At 46.4% G+C, this 18,302-nt stretch overlaps 1 protein-coding gene across 3 annotated transcripts in view; it reads right to left on the reverse strand.

Moving 5' to 3' along the window:
• Positions 1-18,302, reverse strand: part of LOC106650978 (transcription factor Sox-5) — a 46,495-nt gene that overhangs the window by 13,012 nt on the left and 15,181 nt on the right. For all 3 annotated transcript variants that reach the window (XM_014369301.2, XM_014369302.2, XM_014369298.2), the window contains exons 2-3: positions 12,521-13,327; positions 9,189-9,390 (exon numbers count right to left, since the gene is read on the reverse strand). In XM_014369301.2, the coding sequence (XP_014224787.1) occupies positions 9,189-9,390; positions 12,521-13,320 (1,002 nt within the window). In that variant the 5' untranslated portion in view covers positions 13,321-13,327. The remainder of the gene's footprint in view (positions 1-9,188; positions 9,391-12,520; positions 13,328-18,302) is intronic.

Below are 18,302 nucleotides of genomic sequence, written 5' to 3' on the forward strand. Positions count from 1 at the left end.
AATGGCTTAGTGCTTTTTCATACTCATTCATACCCCGCTTTCTTCATTCTGCGCGAGAACCACTCGCAATTAAGAATAAACTTATTCGTGTTTGCACAAACAAGCAAGTCATGTCTTCGAAGCGTGAGCACTTTCCCGGGCGCGCGATTATACGTGTATGTGTTCGCTCGAACTTGTAAGAATTAATGTATTTTCAAACCATTTTTCTTACTCTCAACGTGTGGCAAGTCTCTAAAAGTAAATTCATGAAACAGGACGAATTATTTTACTCATTTTAATTATGGCTGCACGCCTTTTACTCTCAATCACACTCACAAGCATCTCTAGACGCTGCCTTGTAAATGAGAACATTTCCCTCGTTATTTTGTTTTTTTTCGGCAGAGCTAAACGTTTGAGAAAAAAAACATAGAGAACTGAACTCATTAGCATGTGGCTTAATGTTAAAAATGGACTCGTAAAAATATTTTAGCTTAAAAAGCACATTATTTTGTACGTAGCAACGTCACAATTCATCTGTTTGAAAAAAAAAAATTCAACCACTTGAAGTGTAATTGTACGGAATATATGCATTAAGCCGAAACAAAATGCGAAAATATGCACAGCAACAGAAACTTTCTGAAGAAGATAAAATGGCTTCGATGTATGAATGTAGGCAGGTAGAGCGTAAACGAAGGGTTCAATTTCGACCCAAGTAGGATGGATCATTGACATTTAGTAGCTTCACTGTGTTTCGAGAAATTAGGCGAGTTAAGGCGTAAAAGATAACAGCAGTGCCCAAGCTTGTTGCAAGCTAGATCGAAAGAAAAGAGCAAAAGAGAATCGAGCTTACGTAATTATGTCTAATTCTTCCGTTGTCGATGAGCAGTAATGAGCGAGGACGAAAAACGCGTTTCGTATTCGCCGATTGTACAAACACAGGTGTCAAACGAAATCTCGCCGACGACAGATATGCAAAGATAAAGCTCTCCCGGATTTTAAACGAAAACGAAATATAACGCGGCAAATTGATTAAAGCACGCAGTCGACAGTCGAGGAAGAAGAGTTAGTATAAGGGAGGGGTTTATAATCATGAGTTACCGAGTCGTGGCTCGAGCTTACTACGGCAGCCGCCGTGTAGCAGCAGCAGTGGCGGAGGGAATAAAAGCCAAGTTAATGCGTCAAACGTCGACTCATTTAGGGCCTCTCGTTAAACGATACAAGCATAACGGGGCGCGTGCTGTGGCGGAGCATTGCCGTCGCTCTTTATAGCTGGTATTCAAAGTGGGATGGTGGCAGTCGGCAGGAGCTGTGCACAGATACAGCAGAGATTCCGCCTTGCTCGCGTTACACATACCATGTATATATCAAACGAAGAAGCGGCGGCGGCGGCAGCAGTAGCAGCAGCAGCAGCAGCAGCAGCAGCAAGAGAGAGATAATTCTTTGATCGGAACCGAGAGGGTGTGATGCGCACAAGTGAGCACTTGCGCAAACTCGCCGCGGTAAAGCAACTGTGCTCAGTAATTTACCTAGTACGCGAGACACAACAAACGAGCTTCTTCGCATACACATATACACGGTGAAACCCACCCTCGCGCGATTCCAAGATAAATGATCAAAGTCTACTCGGCGTTGCATTTCCAAGCCTAGATGTGCTGCTGCTCTTGCTCCTCAATGTTTCGTCAAGGTGAAAAAATGTTTGATTTTATGAGCGTCGGCGGCGAATCGGGGAGTTTCAAAGTTGCCTGCACGCGCTCATCGACGCATTATTATTTGTTATGCAAAAGCAAATGACGGAGTTGGCGTATGACTGATGGTGCTGGATGCGTATGTATAAACACTAAGGAGCTTAAGAAGAGAGAGAGAGAGAGAGAGAGGCAGATAGAGCTTTATATCATTGCGGGTTGGGCTGGGGAGAGTTTTCGTTTGTGGAGCAGCAGCCAGACAAATATATCGACAAAGCTTTCAATCCGTTTGTATACGGCGCGCGCGAGCGTATAGACGTTGGTTTGGGTCGCGTTATGTGTATGCAGCTATTTGTTTGCGGCTATTTGTCCGTTTGTCCCTGGGGCTCGAGAGCGGCTACCATGGCTACAGCTATACGATACGATTGGCGCGCCAGGCAAGGGCCATGCCACAGAGTGAGAGAGAGAGAGAGAACGACAGTACGTATAACGCGCCAAGGCAACGTTTGTCTATATGCGCTTGTTTCGCTCGCGATGGGCGGGGGTGTGCGTACGCCCACACGTTGGTCGCGCTAATTCCCATAAAGCATATACGTAAATGATGAACCTGTGCGACGCATATATGTATATGCCAGAGGGAGAGCGACAGAGAGAGAGATTTGTGCTCGTGCCGTTTGTACAGGCCAAGCCGAACGAGCTTTGTGCTTTCGCTGGATCGTTTCCCCTACCGAATCCGCACGAAGCTCCCGTGTATACACAGTAGGATTGTGCGATTGTACGTACGCGTGTGTCAGTAGCGGCGGCAGTTATACATTCGACGAATCCAATAGCTCGCTCCCGGCTTATACGCGAGAGGAGCGCTGTGCATGCGTGAGCGTATGATATCTGTACGTAAATACAGGGTAGCTTTACGTATACACGTATACGAGGAGGCTCGCGCGCGCATCCCTGATACATATATGTAGCTACAATAACAACGTCTATTCGCTCAGTCGACTCACTCTCCTCCCGGTATAGCTGCGGATTTTGCAGTCCATCATATACGCTCGCTTTGTTCCCGCAGCTCAGCGCAGAGCTGACTAGTGGTATAGTGCGCGCGCGTTATTCGCTCTGTGTTATTCGCGCGCAAGCTCCAAGCTCTCACCCTTTCCCCCCTACCCCCCGTAGAGCTGTTCTGATAGCCGTGTACTGATACCAGTGCTGTTGCTGCTACTGCTGGATGATCCCTATCTATATCCGGCTTTTGTTCGTTCGGCTAGCTATACATTATTTCTCCCTATTAATCCTCCCGGCCCCGAGAGCTTCCATTGCCACTGATAACGATGATGACGGATTACTCGCTCGCTGCTTCGTTTTTCCTCCTTTTGTTTACTTGCTTGCATCTGTCCTCTCGACGAGCTGGCCTGTGTCACTTTTTTTTTCAAGTTCGCCATTATAGCCTTTTGCTTTATGTGTCTCTTTTTCTTATTCTGTATATGTAATAGAAAAATGGTTCTCTGTTGCCTCAAATTTCGCATATAATCAGCGATGAACATATAATTTCAACCATTCAAAATGCGGACATAACCGTTCATACGACATGTAAAAAACATAAAAAAGGTTAAATATACGCGTACGAATGAAAACTCGACAACCGAGGTAGCAGGAGGCTCGCCTCTTCCAGCCAGTCGAATCTATCGATCCGCGGCTGGCTCGACGCGAGCTTTGACCGCCGTTAAAATGCCGCAGCTACAAACGGCGACGACATTGGTGGCGGCAGCGATGTCGAGATTGTTCGCGAAGCACGAAAGCCTCGAGTGCATGTCGATCTAATACGGGGCTATATAGCAGCATATCGATGTTCGTACTAAACTGTTCGTCGAAACGAATCGCGTGGCAAGTCTTTTCATTGCTCGACATCGTCGTCGCCGATGGGCTTTTTATTTGTGGATTTTGGGTGCACGAAATGCAGGGCGCAGTGTTTGGTAGCATCGCGGGCCACACCTGCCTGAACACAGCGAATACAAATGCGTCGAGCAATGGCATCGACGACAACGACTCTCGTCGAGACGCACGCGCACAGTCCGAGAAGCGAGCATAGTCGCAGCAGCAGCAGCTAGTACAGTGGTAGAGCAGTGCAAAGGTGCAGTGCAAAGACGTCGCCGCGCTCGGGAGCAGCAGCTCGGGACACGTAGCGGCGCGGAAGGGGAAGCCGCTGCTCGAGCTAGCACCGGAGCGCGACCGACTCGACGCAGATAAGGAGAGGAGAGAAGGCCAACCTCGAGTCCCCACTGGCTGCCGCCGCCGAGTTAGAGAGAGAGAGAGAGAGAGCAAGTGCACCGTAGCTCGAGCTGACGTCCGCACTGTGCAGCACACGTAATGCATCGCACACAGGTGTATGTGACTATGTGTACGTGCGTAGACACTAGTAGTAGTCTTGTAGTACGTACGTCGCGTATATACGCTTCGCTTGCGCCTGCCTGCACTCCGTCGCCGTTGTCAATGCGCCGCGCCGGAGAGGAGGAGAAAAATGAGACCGCCTTCCTCCTACGTCTTCCTCCTCTCACCCATTGCTGTGCTCTTCCGCGCACTCGCTAGTTGTCGTTTCTCTCTCTCTCTCTTTCTTTTCTCCGTCTTGCTCTTTTGTTCCCTCCGAGTCGCGTCAACTTTTTGCTACTGCAGTTTTTTCTCTCTCTCTCTCTCTCTCGTCTATAATACACTGCAGCTCTTCTCCTCGCAGAAAGTCGTTGCGGACGCCATTGTGTTTTGTTTGCTCAGCCTGCCTCAAGCCTCAGCCTGTGCGGCACTTGATACGTTCGTTGGACACCGACGAGCTATACTACTACGTAGTATCTTTCTCTCTCTCTCTCTCTATTGTGCAGTCGACTGCGTCGACGACCATTGTTTACTCGCCGCGAATATCTATCCATACAGTTGTACGCGTGTATATAGCTGAGCCTCGACGCGACGCGTATACTCCCCCGCGCTTGCCTATGGGCAACCAACTGCGCTAAAATGGCGAGCGTCGACTCTCGGCTTTTGTATACGTATATATACCTACGAAAGGGTGTAGCTCTGTTGTACAGGTTGAACTTTACAGGACCGCAATTGTAACCTGCACGAATTTGGCCAATACCAATTACCACGTGTATAGTTGAACGAAACGTCCTTCGCCATTAGTTTCACTTGTTTTCTCTCTACTCGATTCGTACATAATATAATTTAGTTTCGTATGCGGTATACAGCTCTATCCGTATAACAAAGTAAATCTCGTCCGAGGAGGTCTGATTCAGCTCTTACGAATGCGTAATGTGCGGGTTATTTTTTGAAATTAATAGCCTCGACTCGGCGCAATATATACAGAAGAATGGAAGACTACAATAGAAATTCGTTAAAAAAAATTTAATAGCTTTTCTGAGAGAAAGCGAAATCTCCAGTTTACGTGTTACTGTTCGCGATACGTATCTCGGGACAATTACAACAGATAATTTTCAATCGTCTATGAATCCTGAAACTGGTTCTCTGTAGCGTTTAATGAGCCAACGACGATCACACAATCGATCTCTTTTTACGAAACAATACGTTCCCCGATATATATTCTTTAATGACCGATCAGCAAAAAGCGTGAAATTCTTCTCAGGCATTTCTTGAATAATAATTCAATTCAACTACAATCGGGGTTTTGTGCGCGAGCATTAGCGTGTGATGTAGCAGCGGCAGCGCGACTCGCGCTACGCCATGAATGTTAATTTAAGCCTTATTTACGTTACGCACATTTTACTCGATATTATATTCAGTATTTCACACGAGCGCACGTATAGGCGCTTTACACACTTCGCTGTCCATAAGTGCAAAAATATGCAGTTATTATCGCATGAAAGAATTCCAAATCGTTGAAAAAGACCATATAACCGATGACAAAACGTCCAATGTATTTTGTTTTGTCGAGTATCGCAACACAATGAAGATGGAGCAATATACACGAGACGAAACTCTTCTCGACGTGTTGCAAGGCATATCGTATATATACGAAAAATCCAAAATAACAGAATAGATGGACGATCGACAACTATATAAAAATGACGAAATGTGTATCTTTGTACGCTGGGATCGTATAAATCGCTTTATAGCCGTGTGCGAGTAACGAGTCAATTGACTTACATAATCCGTACGGTCTACGTTTAATATGCATAACACACACACACACACACACACACACACACACACACACACACACACACACACACACAGATACTCATACACGATCGGGTCGCATAACGCGAGGGAGAGGAAGAAGGAGAGCTGGTTTCATAAACATTGCAGCGATCCGCAACTGCAACTGCAGCAGCAGCAGCAACGGAGCAGCCGCATCAGAAAGCGAACATTCCTTGCTGTTGCTGCTGCAGCATTAGCTCGAGTCGCCAGTGGCGTATTTTCGAGAAATATATATATATATTGACTTACTGGAAAAGAGGAAAGGATCGTTGGTCTTTTTTAGTCGAACAAAATATAGTGCTGGCGTGTAATTTTTATAACAAACTTCTCGCGCTCGCGACCGCGCGCGGCTCTCCTGTCTGCCTGCCTACCTGCGTGTGCGCGCGCGTATGTGTGTGTGTGTGTATGTTGCTTCCGTGCGTGCAGCTAAGGCAGAGAGCGAGCCGAGATACTACTCGTATTATTATGTATCTTGCGGTTTGTTTAAGAATCTCGGACAGTAGCCGCTGTTGCAACTCGAGTGCGCGAGACTGCCCAAGAGAGAGAGAGAGAGAGAGAGAACAAGGAGATACAACAACAACAGCAGCAGCAGCACTTATTATTAAGTTGCTCGAATGTGTGCATGTGTGCATGTGTGTGTGCAAGTGTCTCGCGAGGATCGATCACGCAAAACGCACTCTACTCTCTTGTACACACACGTATACTCGTGCACACATAGCGTGTGCACGGTATAGCTCGCTCGCACACGTATTCGCACGCGCGTGCTCCACTGCAATGTGCACTGCTGCTGCTGCTGTTGCTGCACTGCACCACCGTGAGCGCGCGGGCAAAAATGCGAACGCGTGCAGATAATGCAGCGGCGGACTATATACGTGTATTGCGCTCATTATCTCCCTCTGTGTACGCGAGCGATCTGCAGCGGTATACGAGAGCACTGCAGCTCCTTTTCGCTTATACGTATATATCCTTTCGATTCGCGTCTGCGCTGCTACTGATTTTGCTGCTTCAGCAGATCGCCGAGAGAAAGAGTCAACGGAATATTACGCGAGTATTATTATATTGGCTTCGCGCTCTCGCAGTGCAGCCTCCCGTATTTCAGCTCTTGTCTGTGCTGTCCGATGCAAGGAGATTCTTCGAACGAATCGCGCCGCAGCTGATCTACCGCTGCCAAAGAGAGAGAGAGAGAGAGAGACGTTCTTCGAAATATTGTATTGCACTTGTGCCTTGCACCCGCGTGAGAGCATCGGCAGCTGATCACAGTTTCTCGGTAGCTGATCCTATTTACAGCCTCCACTTACTACACGCATCGCATTTACTATAATACTATTTATCTTTGGACTCGACACGCTCGGGCAGATCGGCTCGCGTATTGTTCTTCAATCGAGTCTCGAGCGATTGAGACGTTCAAAGGATCGAGCGCGCTGCTGCTTCTGTCATTACGATGCGTGCATATGCACTCCGCGCGCATACACACACGCACTTTGGAGCGCTCTCGCTGCTGCCGCCGCCGATTCATTCTTAATTCTTCTCGGCGATCGGTCGCTCGCTCGCTCGGCTCGCCGCACGCGGCTGTTTCGCAATTTTCGTCATTACGAAACGCCTCTCTCTCTCTCTTCCTTTCAGTCTTTTCTACCGCGTGCGCGCGAGCTTACCTAATTATGTGAAAAAAACAACACGCAGCCTTATCATTCGGAATTCCTTGCTTTATAGGTACACGTCGTCTCTTTCTCTCTCGGTCGGGTCTCTCGTCCACTTGCCCGGGGGCTATTATTTTGTTTTATTATAATCGCGCGCGCGCGTGCGCTTTTTGTTCGTCATCCGATCGGTTGGATCACCGTGTCGCGCTTATATCATATACATCCAAGGCAGACAAATATATTGCTCTCTCTCTAAAATACAAAGTTATAAGCAAACGCTCGTTTATCAATCGAACGTTTCGCAGGCCTACGAACTCTTCGTCTCGTAGCCGCTTTGATTCGCGCGCGCGCGTATTATAGTATACGTTGCGAATTAATTGCAACTTTAATCTAATCCTCGCACAGGCAGGCAGTCAGGCAGGGGTAGAGCATAACGTGGCGAGGAGGACTCGACGAGGCCCGTGTACGCTTTGAGTCACTTTCAACTTGGCTCGGATGAATCGACGAAACGCGACGAGTGCGTCTCTGGACTTAGACCCGGCGAAGCGAGAAATAATGCCGATATAATTCGCCCGAGCGCGCAATCCGAATGCAGATACAAACTGTCTCTCTCTTTTTCTCTGATCTATATGTATAACGTGCCTACAGCACGCCAACTCGTGGGAGATATATAGGAAACGAATTGGGGCGGGTTGCGGATTACAGTAGACGACGATATATAGAATGCACGACGAGGCCGGTTGAAAACGTCGATGGCTTTTGGAAAATAACGGATCGATGACAGAGGAAATATTTGCCGCGCGGATCGAGGAAAAGTGACGAGCCGCTGATGGTGTGCTACTGTTGCTGCTACGTTGGGCGGGGTCACACACACACAGATATATGTACGCAACAGATTTGCGTACGCGACTCTATACGTATACTATATACGACTATATACGCATGGATCAATAAATCTTCAAGCGTATATTTAGTTATCGCGTCGTACTCCTCGCTCCACATTCAGAGCTCCATAGCGTACGCTGCGCGGCAGCTGTTATCTCATCGCGCGGCTCGACACATCCTCTACATAATACATGTGTCCCAACTATTGCTGCTATACTGCTACCGCTGCTACCGAAATTTTTATTCTCTCTATATACGATGTTTTCGTAGCGACTCGCGCCACTGACTCTCATTTATATACGATCGCGCGTCGCGAGTCTACATGAGCTAGTGCTCGGTTTATACCCATACTGATATACCTGCTGCTATGCGGCTAGTATGAACGCGTGCGCACATGCGCGCTCGAATTTACGATTCGATCTGTCGCAGCAGGCGCGCGTAAAAAAACAAACAAGTCGCGTACACGCGGCAGCGTCAGAGGCATAAATAAGCTGCCTGTATTTTCTTATGTATATTAAAAAATTACTCTCGATGGGTCAGTGAAAGTAGTAGCGACTGGCGTGGGCCAATTCGTCGCGACCCACTGGACCGTGCGTCATCGTATTATCCACCATCTCGACTCATCGTCGTTTCTTCCGATTTTTTTCATCAATGTGTAATTTTAATACACCATGGGTATACGTGACAGAAACAAGTGGCTAGAGTTTCGCGCGTTGATTCATAATAGCATGATATTATATGTATAATGAGGTGATTCGCTGGCAAAATATTACCGCACCTCTCGATCATGGAAATATAACGAGAGACTTACTTTGGCACTGTCCTGGTTGAGCATATTCGCTCGAAACACTTGAAGCTGCATGATCATCTCGGAGACCCTTCGCTCCTTCTCGGCCAGTGGCAGATCGCCCAGAAGCGCGTTGTGCAACGAGTTGTCGACCGAATCGATGCCCTGAATCCGACCAGCTCCAGTCGGCGATGGAGCCACGCTGTTGGTTACGCTGCTGCTGCTACTGCAAAGAGAAGATCATCGCGTACGCGTTACATATGAGTATACATTCGCATATAATTGACATGTTGAAACGAAGGCACACACGCGTTTGTTCGTCTCTGTAGGTAGGTCGTATATACATGAGTATAAATACATATGGGAGTACGCGAGGAATAATTATATAGCATTGCGCGCGCGAAAGCAGCTAGTATATAGAGAAAAAAAGGGGGTTGCGGAATGACAGGTAAATGTGCCAGAGGCCAGCTTGATAGCTGCTTCAACGTACTGTATTGCAGTACAGTGCAGCCGTTGTGGCCACGCGCGAGTCGACTGTAAGTGTGTGTGTGTGTGTGTGTGTGTGTGTGTGCGCAGGCAGGGGTTTCGCAGCCACTGAATAATTGATGGGTCGCGCGAGGCGCAATCTCGAGGCTGCTTCTGCAGTAGCACAACGCCGCTGCCGCTCCGAGTGTGTTTGCATCGGCTGATGGTCCGAAATGGCCTTCCTTTTTTCCGGCTCTCGAACTCTGACCCGCGTGCGTTCTCATTTTTATATACGTATGTATATGTACGCCACACGAGAGTCGAGAACTCGAGCGAGTATACGAGAGGGAGCGAGCGAGGCATCGAGGAAAAGAGTAGAAGAGCCCGGGGCTTTTATTCATGGATGTGCCGCACGCGCGTATAATGGAGAGCGGAAAAAGCAGTTCTCGAATAAACGATGCACGGCCCAAGCGCATTGTGTGTATGCTGCTGCTGCTGCTGCTTATCGCTGTGCAGAGCTCGTGCCTGTCGTCGCATATACATACACACACACACACTTTCTTTTCTTTATTCTCTTCTTTCTTTCTTTTCCCTTTTTCTTACGGCTACCTATATTTTCGCGTACGTCATTGAAAAGCGACCACCACCACTACCACTGGACGAGAGGGCAGATGTACACAAACACAGTGCAAGAGTTCAGCTGCTTGTGCTTTTATCATTGGCCAAGCTGCGTCCTTCGGCATTAGCATTTTTTCTTTTATAAATAGAATGTACAGGTGAAGCTATGCAGGTAGTGCGCACTCGTTTTTATTATAGGTTTCGCAGATGCATGGATCAATTGTGCCACGAGAATAGGTCCATGCACGGTCAAATTTACGAAGTTTACGTCTATACGTACGACCGATGAGTCTCGGTTGCACGATTACGCCACTGCGTTATTATATACCAGGCGCGAATATATTTGCAAGAGAGGTCCAGGAATTCTCAAGTTTTTTTTTCGTATAAAAACGTCGGCTCGGGTGAATGACATTCGCTGCCACCGCCGTGCAGAGCCACGTGAAATGCGTTGATCGATAAACTCCCGCCGTATATATATAATTTAAAACTCATCGGCACTTTCGAATTGTTTATCGTCGCGAGCGAGTTTACGCCTCGCGCCCGCACTCAATTATTCCATTACGCGAATAGACGTATATATATCTTGTTTGATTTGTACAATTACGATCGACCATTCTGGCCTGTACTATTTTAAACTGACCTTTTTGAAATAGAATTTTTCTCGCGATTATTATTATTTACCTCTTTCCAGTTCCAAGTTTTATGCAACTATTTTCCTGCTGATGAAATATATTTTTTCCTGCGTTCGTAATTAAGAATCGTTGTCGTTCGGACGAGAAAGCTGAATTACGTACTTCAGGCCATATAATTATACGAGAGATGTTCTTTTCGCCAGCTCTTGAAAAATCTTCTATCTTATCAGTTCGTTACTTCTCAAAGAAGTAAATTTCAAAGAATATATTATGAGATCAGTCAAAACTCCGCAAAAAAAGAATGCCAAGATAAATATAAACGCGGTAGTTCACGCTTGACCGAAAACTACAACTACATAACAATTCACAATCGCTAAAAAACAACGCGAATACGAGGGGCATTCTATTCGAATGTAGATATATGCTTAATTTATTAATGTGCTTGGAAAGGAAAGAGCGTGTGTCGCAAAAGCGACAAAAAAATTGACGAGAATATCATTTGTTCGCGTTGTTTCGCGAGATGGCCAAACCTCTAGAATTGATCATCGCCAACGGGCTTCGTACTTAAGTAGCACGCTTCGCTCGGATGCGAGATATTTTAAAATTTTGTCGAACGCGAGAATAGTAAAAATTGAACAAAAATGATAATGCGATGCGAGAGAATAAAGGCTCGGTGGCTCGGTTATTGTCGTGTCGTTCGTGTGTTCTTATGACGAATGATTCATCGGCAAAGCTCGTTAAGTTTTGGCGCTCGGAGCTGCTGCCTCGAGAAGAAGAAAAGGAAGAAGAGAGACAACATAACACGCGCGCGCGTGGAGACACATCCAGTGCGTAGAACATGTTATAATATGAGCAGCTCGCGCGATGATGCGAGCTCAAAGTGTAGAAACGAGGTATGGGTGCGATGAAAAATGTGCTAAAGCAATCGTGTCGTCGAGTCGCTCTGGTCCGGCGTGTAAAGTATAGCCGAGAGTCGAGAGTAAAGCCGCACTGGTCCATTGTTTGCGACAGAACAATCGGCTATTCTGAGATCATCTGAGCGGAGCCAAACAAGTGAGAGACGTTGTCGACAATTAGTCAAAAAGGTTTTTACACGTTATATGGCAGGCGCAGAAGAGCAGCAGGTCCGCAGTAGCTATATAACGCGATCAGCCGCGCTTAAAGCTAATATCGGCGGTCGTTATTGTCTCTCTTTCTCTCTCTCTCGCGCAGTTCTACTGCCGAGCTCGATTCTGTCGCCTAACTGTGTATGCGTGCGTTATACATCGCGCGGCTGCTGCGTTAACATTAGACGCGCGTAATCGAGGAGGGGACGACGCGCGTCACCCGCTTTGAAGCTCGGCACGAATATTACGCACGAGCCGTTTGGCGAGCAGTACCGAGCGCCTTCAGACTTGGTACTGTGTCTGTGTGTGTGTGTGTGTGTATGCGTACGCGTTCGCAACAGCGTTTGCCAAGTTCAAATGCATGCAACGCGATTTTGCTTCATCACTGCTCAGCGAATCGTGCAAGCTCGCGGCCCGTGAAATTTCTTCGGCAACACGTTGTGTATACCGCTGATTTCATGCAGGGGGAGTATTTTTAATTATCGAGTTACGTCGTTTGATTGTTGACAGATGATCAATTTGAAGCTCTAGTTACCTGTGAGTATTGTGACTCGTTGGAGTCGTGGAGGGTGGCGGCGTCGTCCGCCTGCTGTTGGGCTCGTCGGCGAGATTGTTTCGCTTGCCGGTCAGCCTCTTGAGTACGTCGTCCATCGTTCGCTTGGCCACCTGATTGTTAGCCGCCGGCCCGTTGCCGTTGTTGTTGTTGTTCTGCATCACCGAGTTGTTGTTGTTGTTGTGCAGGGGCAAATTTTGCTGATGATTCGGGAAGAAGGAATGTTCGAGAGTCGTGGGCGAGCCGCACTCGGACGAGTCGAGTCCGATGCCGCTGGAGACCACGCTCGAGCTGCCGCCCTGGATCTGCGATGAGCGGTAGGCCGCGACGAGGCTGTTTGCGGCCTCGGGCCCGGCTGCCGCGGCCACTGTGCTCAGTATGAAGTTGAGCTTGGTGCGCTTGGCCGCACTCGGCGACAGGCAGAGCTCCGGATCGCTGACGGCCGAGTCGCTCGGCGACGAGCAGCCCGACGACTCACCGCCGTAGGACGATTCCGCCAGCGGTTCTCTGCTGCTCGTGGTTTTCGCGGCCTCGTGACCCCCCACCGAGTTGTTGTCCTGCTGCTGGTGGCAGCTCTTTGCCGACAGCGGCAGTGGCTCGTCCGAATTGCAGACGCTCGCGCCGAGCTCGCCAGTCAGCGAGGAACTTGTCTCTTCTTCTTCTTCGGCCCCCGAACCGGAGCCGCCCGTGTGCTGTGTCGTCTGTAGCTGCTGCTGATGCTGTGGTGGTCCACCCCCGCCCTCCGATAATTTTGTAGGCGGCGACTTCCTCTTCGAGGACATCCTTAGCCTGAAAACAATAACGAACGGAACCGTTACTCTCATATTTCATTATTAATAATTTGATTTTTTTTCGCAATAACATGAACATTAATTAATTCATAAATCGTAAATGATTTTATCGAATTTACATAGAATTTATATAGATTTTGGAGCGTCGGAATAACGGAAATTGTCTGATGTTGCGACGGCTGCAGCGTAATGTGGAATGGACAGCGTAAAGGAAAGGCTGAGGCTCGGTAGGCTGAGAACGCGCCACAGGAAGAGAAACGAATCTCAGAGAACCTAACGATCTAAAGTTGTACCGAACATACATTATTATAAATGTCATACGAGTGGTAACATATGTCGATTACGCTGTTTGCAAGTCATTCGATGTCAACTCGAAACTGTCCTGCAGTAATTCAATAATTTAGTCATTTTGACTAACTATCGCTAATTTATCAATTTCCTATCTAAAACCAATTTCATATCTTAATTGTGATATATCAACTTGCAATTGATTACGTGATTTAAACATACTAAAGACGTAAACTCAGATCTAAAAACTACCTGTGAAGACGCGGTAACTTAAAAGTAATTAGTGATAGCTACTAGACGCTAATTAGAGTTTAAGAAGGAAGTTAATCTTATTATCATAACAAGTGGAATTTAGTCTCAGTCAATACACGATCAATGAGTAGGTTATTTTTCGTTGTAAAAAAATCAACTCGCAAAGTATTAAAGATTATATTTTTCGATTAAACAAGTGATTATTATGAAAACTTATGAAATCTAAGAAATCTATCAAAGTAAAATTAGCGATTCGGAGCCTTCTGGTTTGGCTGCGTGCGATTTATTTTATCCGTCGATAATTCTTTGTTTCGATCTGACGGCCACCTACAGCACACGCGCGAGTTCACGAGCTTCACTAAAGAATAAAATTAATTCATACCAGAAATCGAGAAGATGGATAGGTCAATGTGAATCATTCCCACTCGGCACACGCTACCCCGCACAATATCGTTTTCAAAATTTGCGAATAGTCATACGACGAATGATGAAGAGGAAATGAGAAAGAATTCTTTTATTAAAATCGACCGTAAACCTTCGTAAAATATGCGCCAAATTAACCGAGGAAGATGAGCATTATGCGCGAGAGAGAGGAGAGAAAACGAGAGGAGGACGACGAAGATGTCTCGTTAATCAGCTCGCGTATCTTTGATCAATTTTTCCCGTTAAAAAGGTCTATCAATTATTCGAACAATAAAAAAGCAACACGCGCAGATAAAAATTCTGCTTGAGAATTCGTTGGAGCAGGTTCGTGAGCCGGACGTAATCACTTTAAGGCCGTTATTGTGCCCGCGCGCAAGATTTTAAAACTGACTGAACAAAAACAGAAGGCAAAGTCGGTACGGAGTGAAATATTTTTAACAGACGCCCAGATGTCGCCGGTCTGATTTTTAGGACGTTCGCGCGCATATCCACCACATACACAATGTACAGATATACCCGCGTAGATACACACACATACGCTCACACACATAAGCGCGCACAGCAGCTATTATAATCCGTATATTTCGTACGCATATACCGAGTATTTTTTCAGTCTCGAATGTGGGCGCAAAGAAGCTGTCTTTATCGGTGATATTTCCATCTAAGCTCGAGTACGAACAATATGCGATTTCGCGGTCCTTTTGATCTTATAACTCCAAGTCTCGGATCGTCTTCGTCGTCGTCGTCGTCGTTGTTTTTTATGACTCGCATTACGAAATTCTCGCGCAGAATAGCCAAATGTGCGCGAATGGATAGATCGTCGCTTGCCTCTCATAATATACGAGCATTACATTTATATTATAAAAAAAGCAGCGTGGCAACGTGACGCGATGACTCTTCATTGTTTTTGATAAGGCAATTCAAGTTGCGAATTGCTTAAGAGTGTCGGTCGATTCATTGACACGCAGCTACTGATGCCGCGCAGCATAGCTACTCGTTTCGCGCTAATCGCGCAACTTTTCTGGCGCGAATGTATAGTGGAGCGAGATGCATATATCATTACAACAACGTATCCGAGCGCGAGAGAAGAGCGAAATGTTTTGCGCCAACTTCATAGATATCGGCTGCAACTTACGTAATAAATATACAATTGTAGCTGCGCGATGATATATATACTTGACGCGCGCGAATGTGCGATGCAAAGTCCATCTTGCTTCAAGTATTATATAGTCTTATCCCACTTGCATTCAAGTTCATTGTCGCATTTCGTATCGACTGTGTTCTTTTCGCGCGTGCGTGAGTATGTGTGTGTGATGTAATAGCGTCGTAAATTGAAAAATTTACATTACTAATGAGAGGTGTGTGTGTGTGTGTGTGTGTGTGTATGTGTCAGAAACGAGCTTCAGCACTTCTCGAGTAGAAGTTTATGCAAAAAATGTACCCCGTCTTCGTCTTATTATTCGAGTCAAGTTGCACGATTAACATTTGTGAAGTTTTTGTTGTTTTATAATTCACTCGACTACGGAATACAAAACAGCCACGGTCCAGTTTTCTAACGCTAAACAATGTTCTCGCGTGTGCAGTCGCGAGTCTTATCGGGATTCACAGTAAGAAATTGCAACATTGTCGATATGTTTAATGTAGTACAGCTCTCAATGATTGCAGATACGATGCTAATTTTCGCGCTCTTCCTCTCTTTCTTCGAGTCGCGCGAGCTCTCCGATATATAGCAATAATTCGGCCAACTCAATAATCCACGTTTCGCGATGTAGTTTATCAATAAAGGTCGTACGTCTAACAGATTCGCACTTATTTCCATTCGTACAATGTTTTTTTTTTCGTAAACAATGCAAACGCCAACGATAATATACCAGCATTATAACACTACAATTTGATTCATGCCGATCATTTTAAACATTTTTATTTTATTAATTTTGCAAAAAGCGAAGTAAATCATCGCTTTCTCTACTAAATTCACGTGTATTTTCGGATTAAAATTTATGTTTTTCGAAAGTTGCCGAGCCACTTTATACCAGATTCTCGCGAGTAAGAAGAAAAAAAGACAATCTGAAATTGGTGAATCTCGATAGTGGACATTGAACTCGCGACGACTTTCTATTAGCTTAAATTATTTTTGTTTTGTCAGGTTTGTATTCGAGTTTTGTGAATCGCGTTTATGACACTTTCAAAAATAAGGCTACAGGTCCCCGTGTGCGTAGGTGGCGCCTATTTTGTTTTCGACTAATCTATCGACGTGGTGACACGCACGAGTAGCCCGAAATCCACACGATGAATCTATCGACGCACACACACACGCAGACACACACGAGTCGTCTTGAAATAACATACACGAGTCACGACACGCTCTCGATACACAAACAAACGCGCAGGCAACAATTCACAATGGGCGCAAGCAGTTCGAAAAATGCCGCGTGTAAAAATAAGTTAATAAGCTGCGAGTTTTTAAGAGATTTTCGAGGATGATTGGCTTATATGGTAATAATAAAAAGCTGCGCGAAGCCAGAGCGATGAAGCATGTGGTTGCCGGCTGTGTGAGAACGAATGCTGCGCAGTGCAGCCCAGGCATTGTTGGCTTTAGCAATGTCTAGATTAAAAAAAATTGACTGATTCTTTGAACTGTGTGGAGTATTCGTTCGCTGGATGTGTATATTTAGACGTAACAAGAGAATAGTGCCACATGGGTAATGTCACGGGACGGGGATCTTCTGTTCCTAAAAAAATGTATCACACTCGCGTAGACAAAGATTGCACGAAGACAAAAAAAAGTCAATATCGTGATTGATAAAAATGAGAAAATAACGCCATCTACAATGAAGAAGTTCGAGCAAGTTGCGTACGCAGATAAACCCAGAGCTGTACCTGAAAAAGCTCCAACTTTTGTCAAAGTTGGACGTTTATAAGGGGCGCCGTACTCGGGATATGCGGTACAAGGATGATTCGTGAGTCCGCAAAAGAAAAAGCCTATCGTTAGTATTCTTTAAGACGAGCTGCTGCTCCGTCTGTGTCTCGGGGATGAGCGCCGTCTACATAATGGAGTCTTGCATGGCACTTCTTTTGATGGCTGTGTTGCTCGCGCGACGAACGATCTCTTGTTTATGTATGAGGAAGCTAGAAAACGCACCTACAGCAGCAACCACACCCGTGCCCAACACCGAGGCGCACCGACTTCTGCAACGATGCTTTATAGCTATACACAACGCCCCATACTGCTCAAGCTCGAGCATCGACGTACCAACGTATGTATGTATTTATGTATATACAAATATATATATAGTGCTATAATGCAAGGTAGATAAGGCTACATGTGTACGTATATTGTGCACAGCTCGATGAACAGCGTCAGCAGCAGTGGCGGATCCCAAAGCTGCGAAAACTAGGGAAAATGCACACTGGCTTCAGAAGTAGTTTTTCTTTCGTCGTGATGTTGTGTCGCTGCTGCTGCTGTGAGAATACGTTATCAGTACAGGCAGTCTCCCTTTCAACTATGCCCTCTCCGCTGGCTTTACATATACAGTAGCGAGTGAGACAGAGGTTGCTATAGCCTAGTCTTTTGCATTTCTCGCTTTATTTCTTTCTCTTTTCTTTCTTTTGCCTTTCAGCCGTGTGCAGGGCGTATAAGGTTTTTTTAGCTCGTCGTCGCGCTCGCTGTACTGGCCGGTAGGTACGGTACAGCCAGCCAGTGGAGAGTCACCAGCCACTGCTAGCAGCGCTTCTGCTGCCGCTGGCCAACAGCAAAGTTTCTTTTAGTCTGTAGTTTTGCTCTCTGTTTACATTTTAACAGGATGCGTAGAGGCAGAGACAGAGGCAGAGCTGCTGCTGCCGTTGCTACTGCTCTCTCAGTAATTTTCTCTGCCTGTCGTCGTTCGTCTCTCGACGCTACAACATCGTTTCGAGGCTACTTTTGTGAGCGAGCGGGCGCGCGGAACTCAAGCTCGGATGAACGAAACTTCGTTATCAGGACGACGGCGCAAAAACGGAGTCGCGGAGCT

Source organism: Trichogramma pretiosum, unplaced genomic scaffold (assembly GCF_000599845.2).
Source record: "Trichogramma pretiosum strain Unisexual culture from Peru unplaced genomic scaffold, Tpre_2.0 scaffold3, whole genome shotgun sequence".
Classification (NCBI taxonomy): domain Eukaryota; kingdom Metazoa; phylum Arthropoda; class Insecta; order Hymenoptera; family Trichogrammatidae; genus Trichogramma; species Trichogramma pretiosum.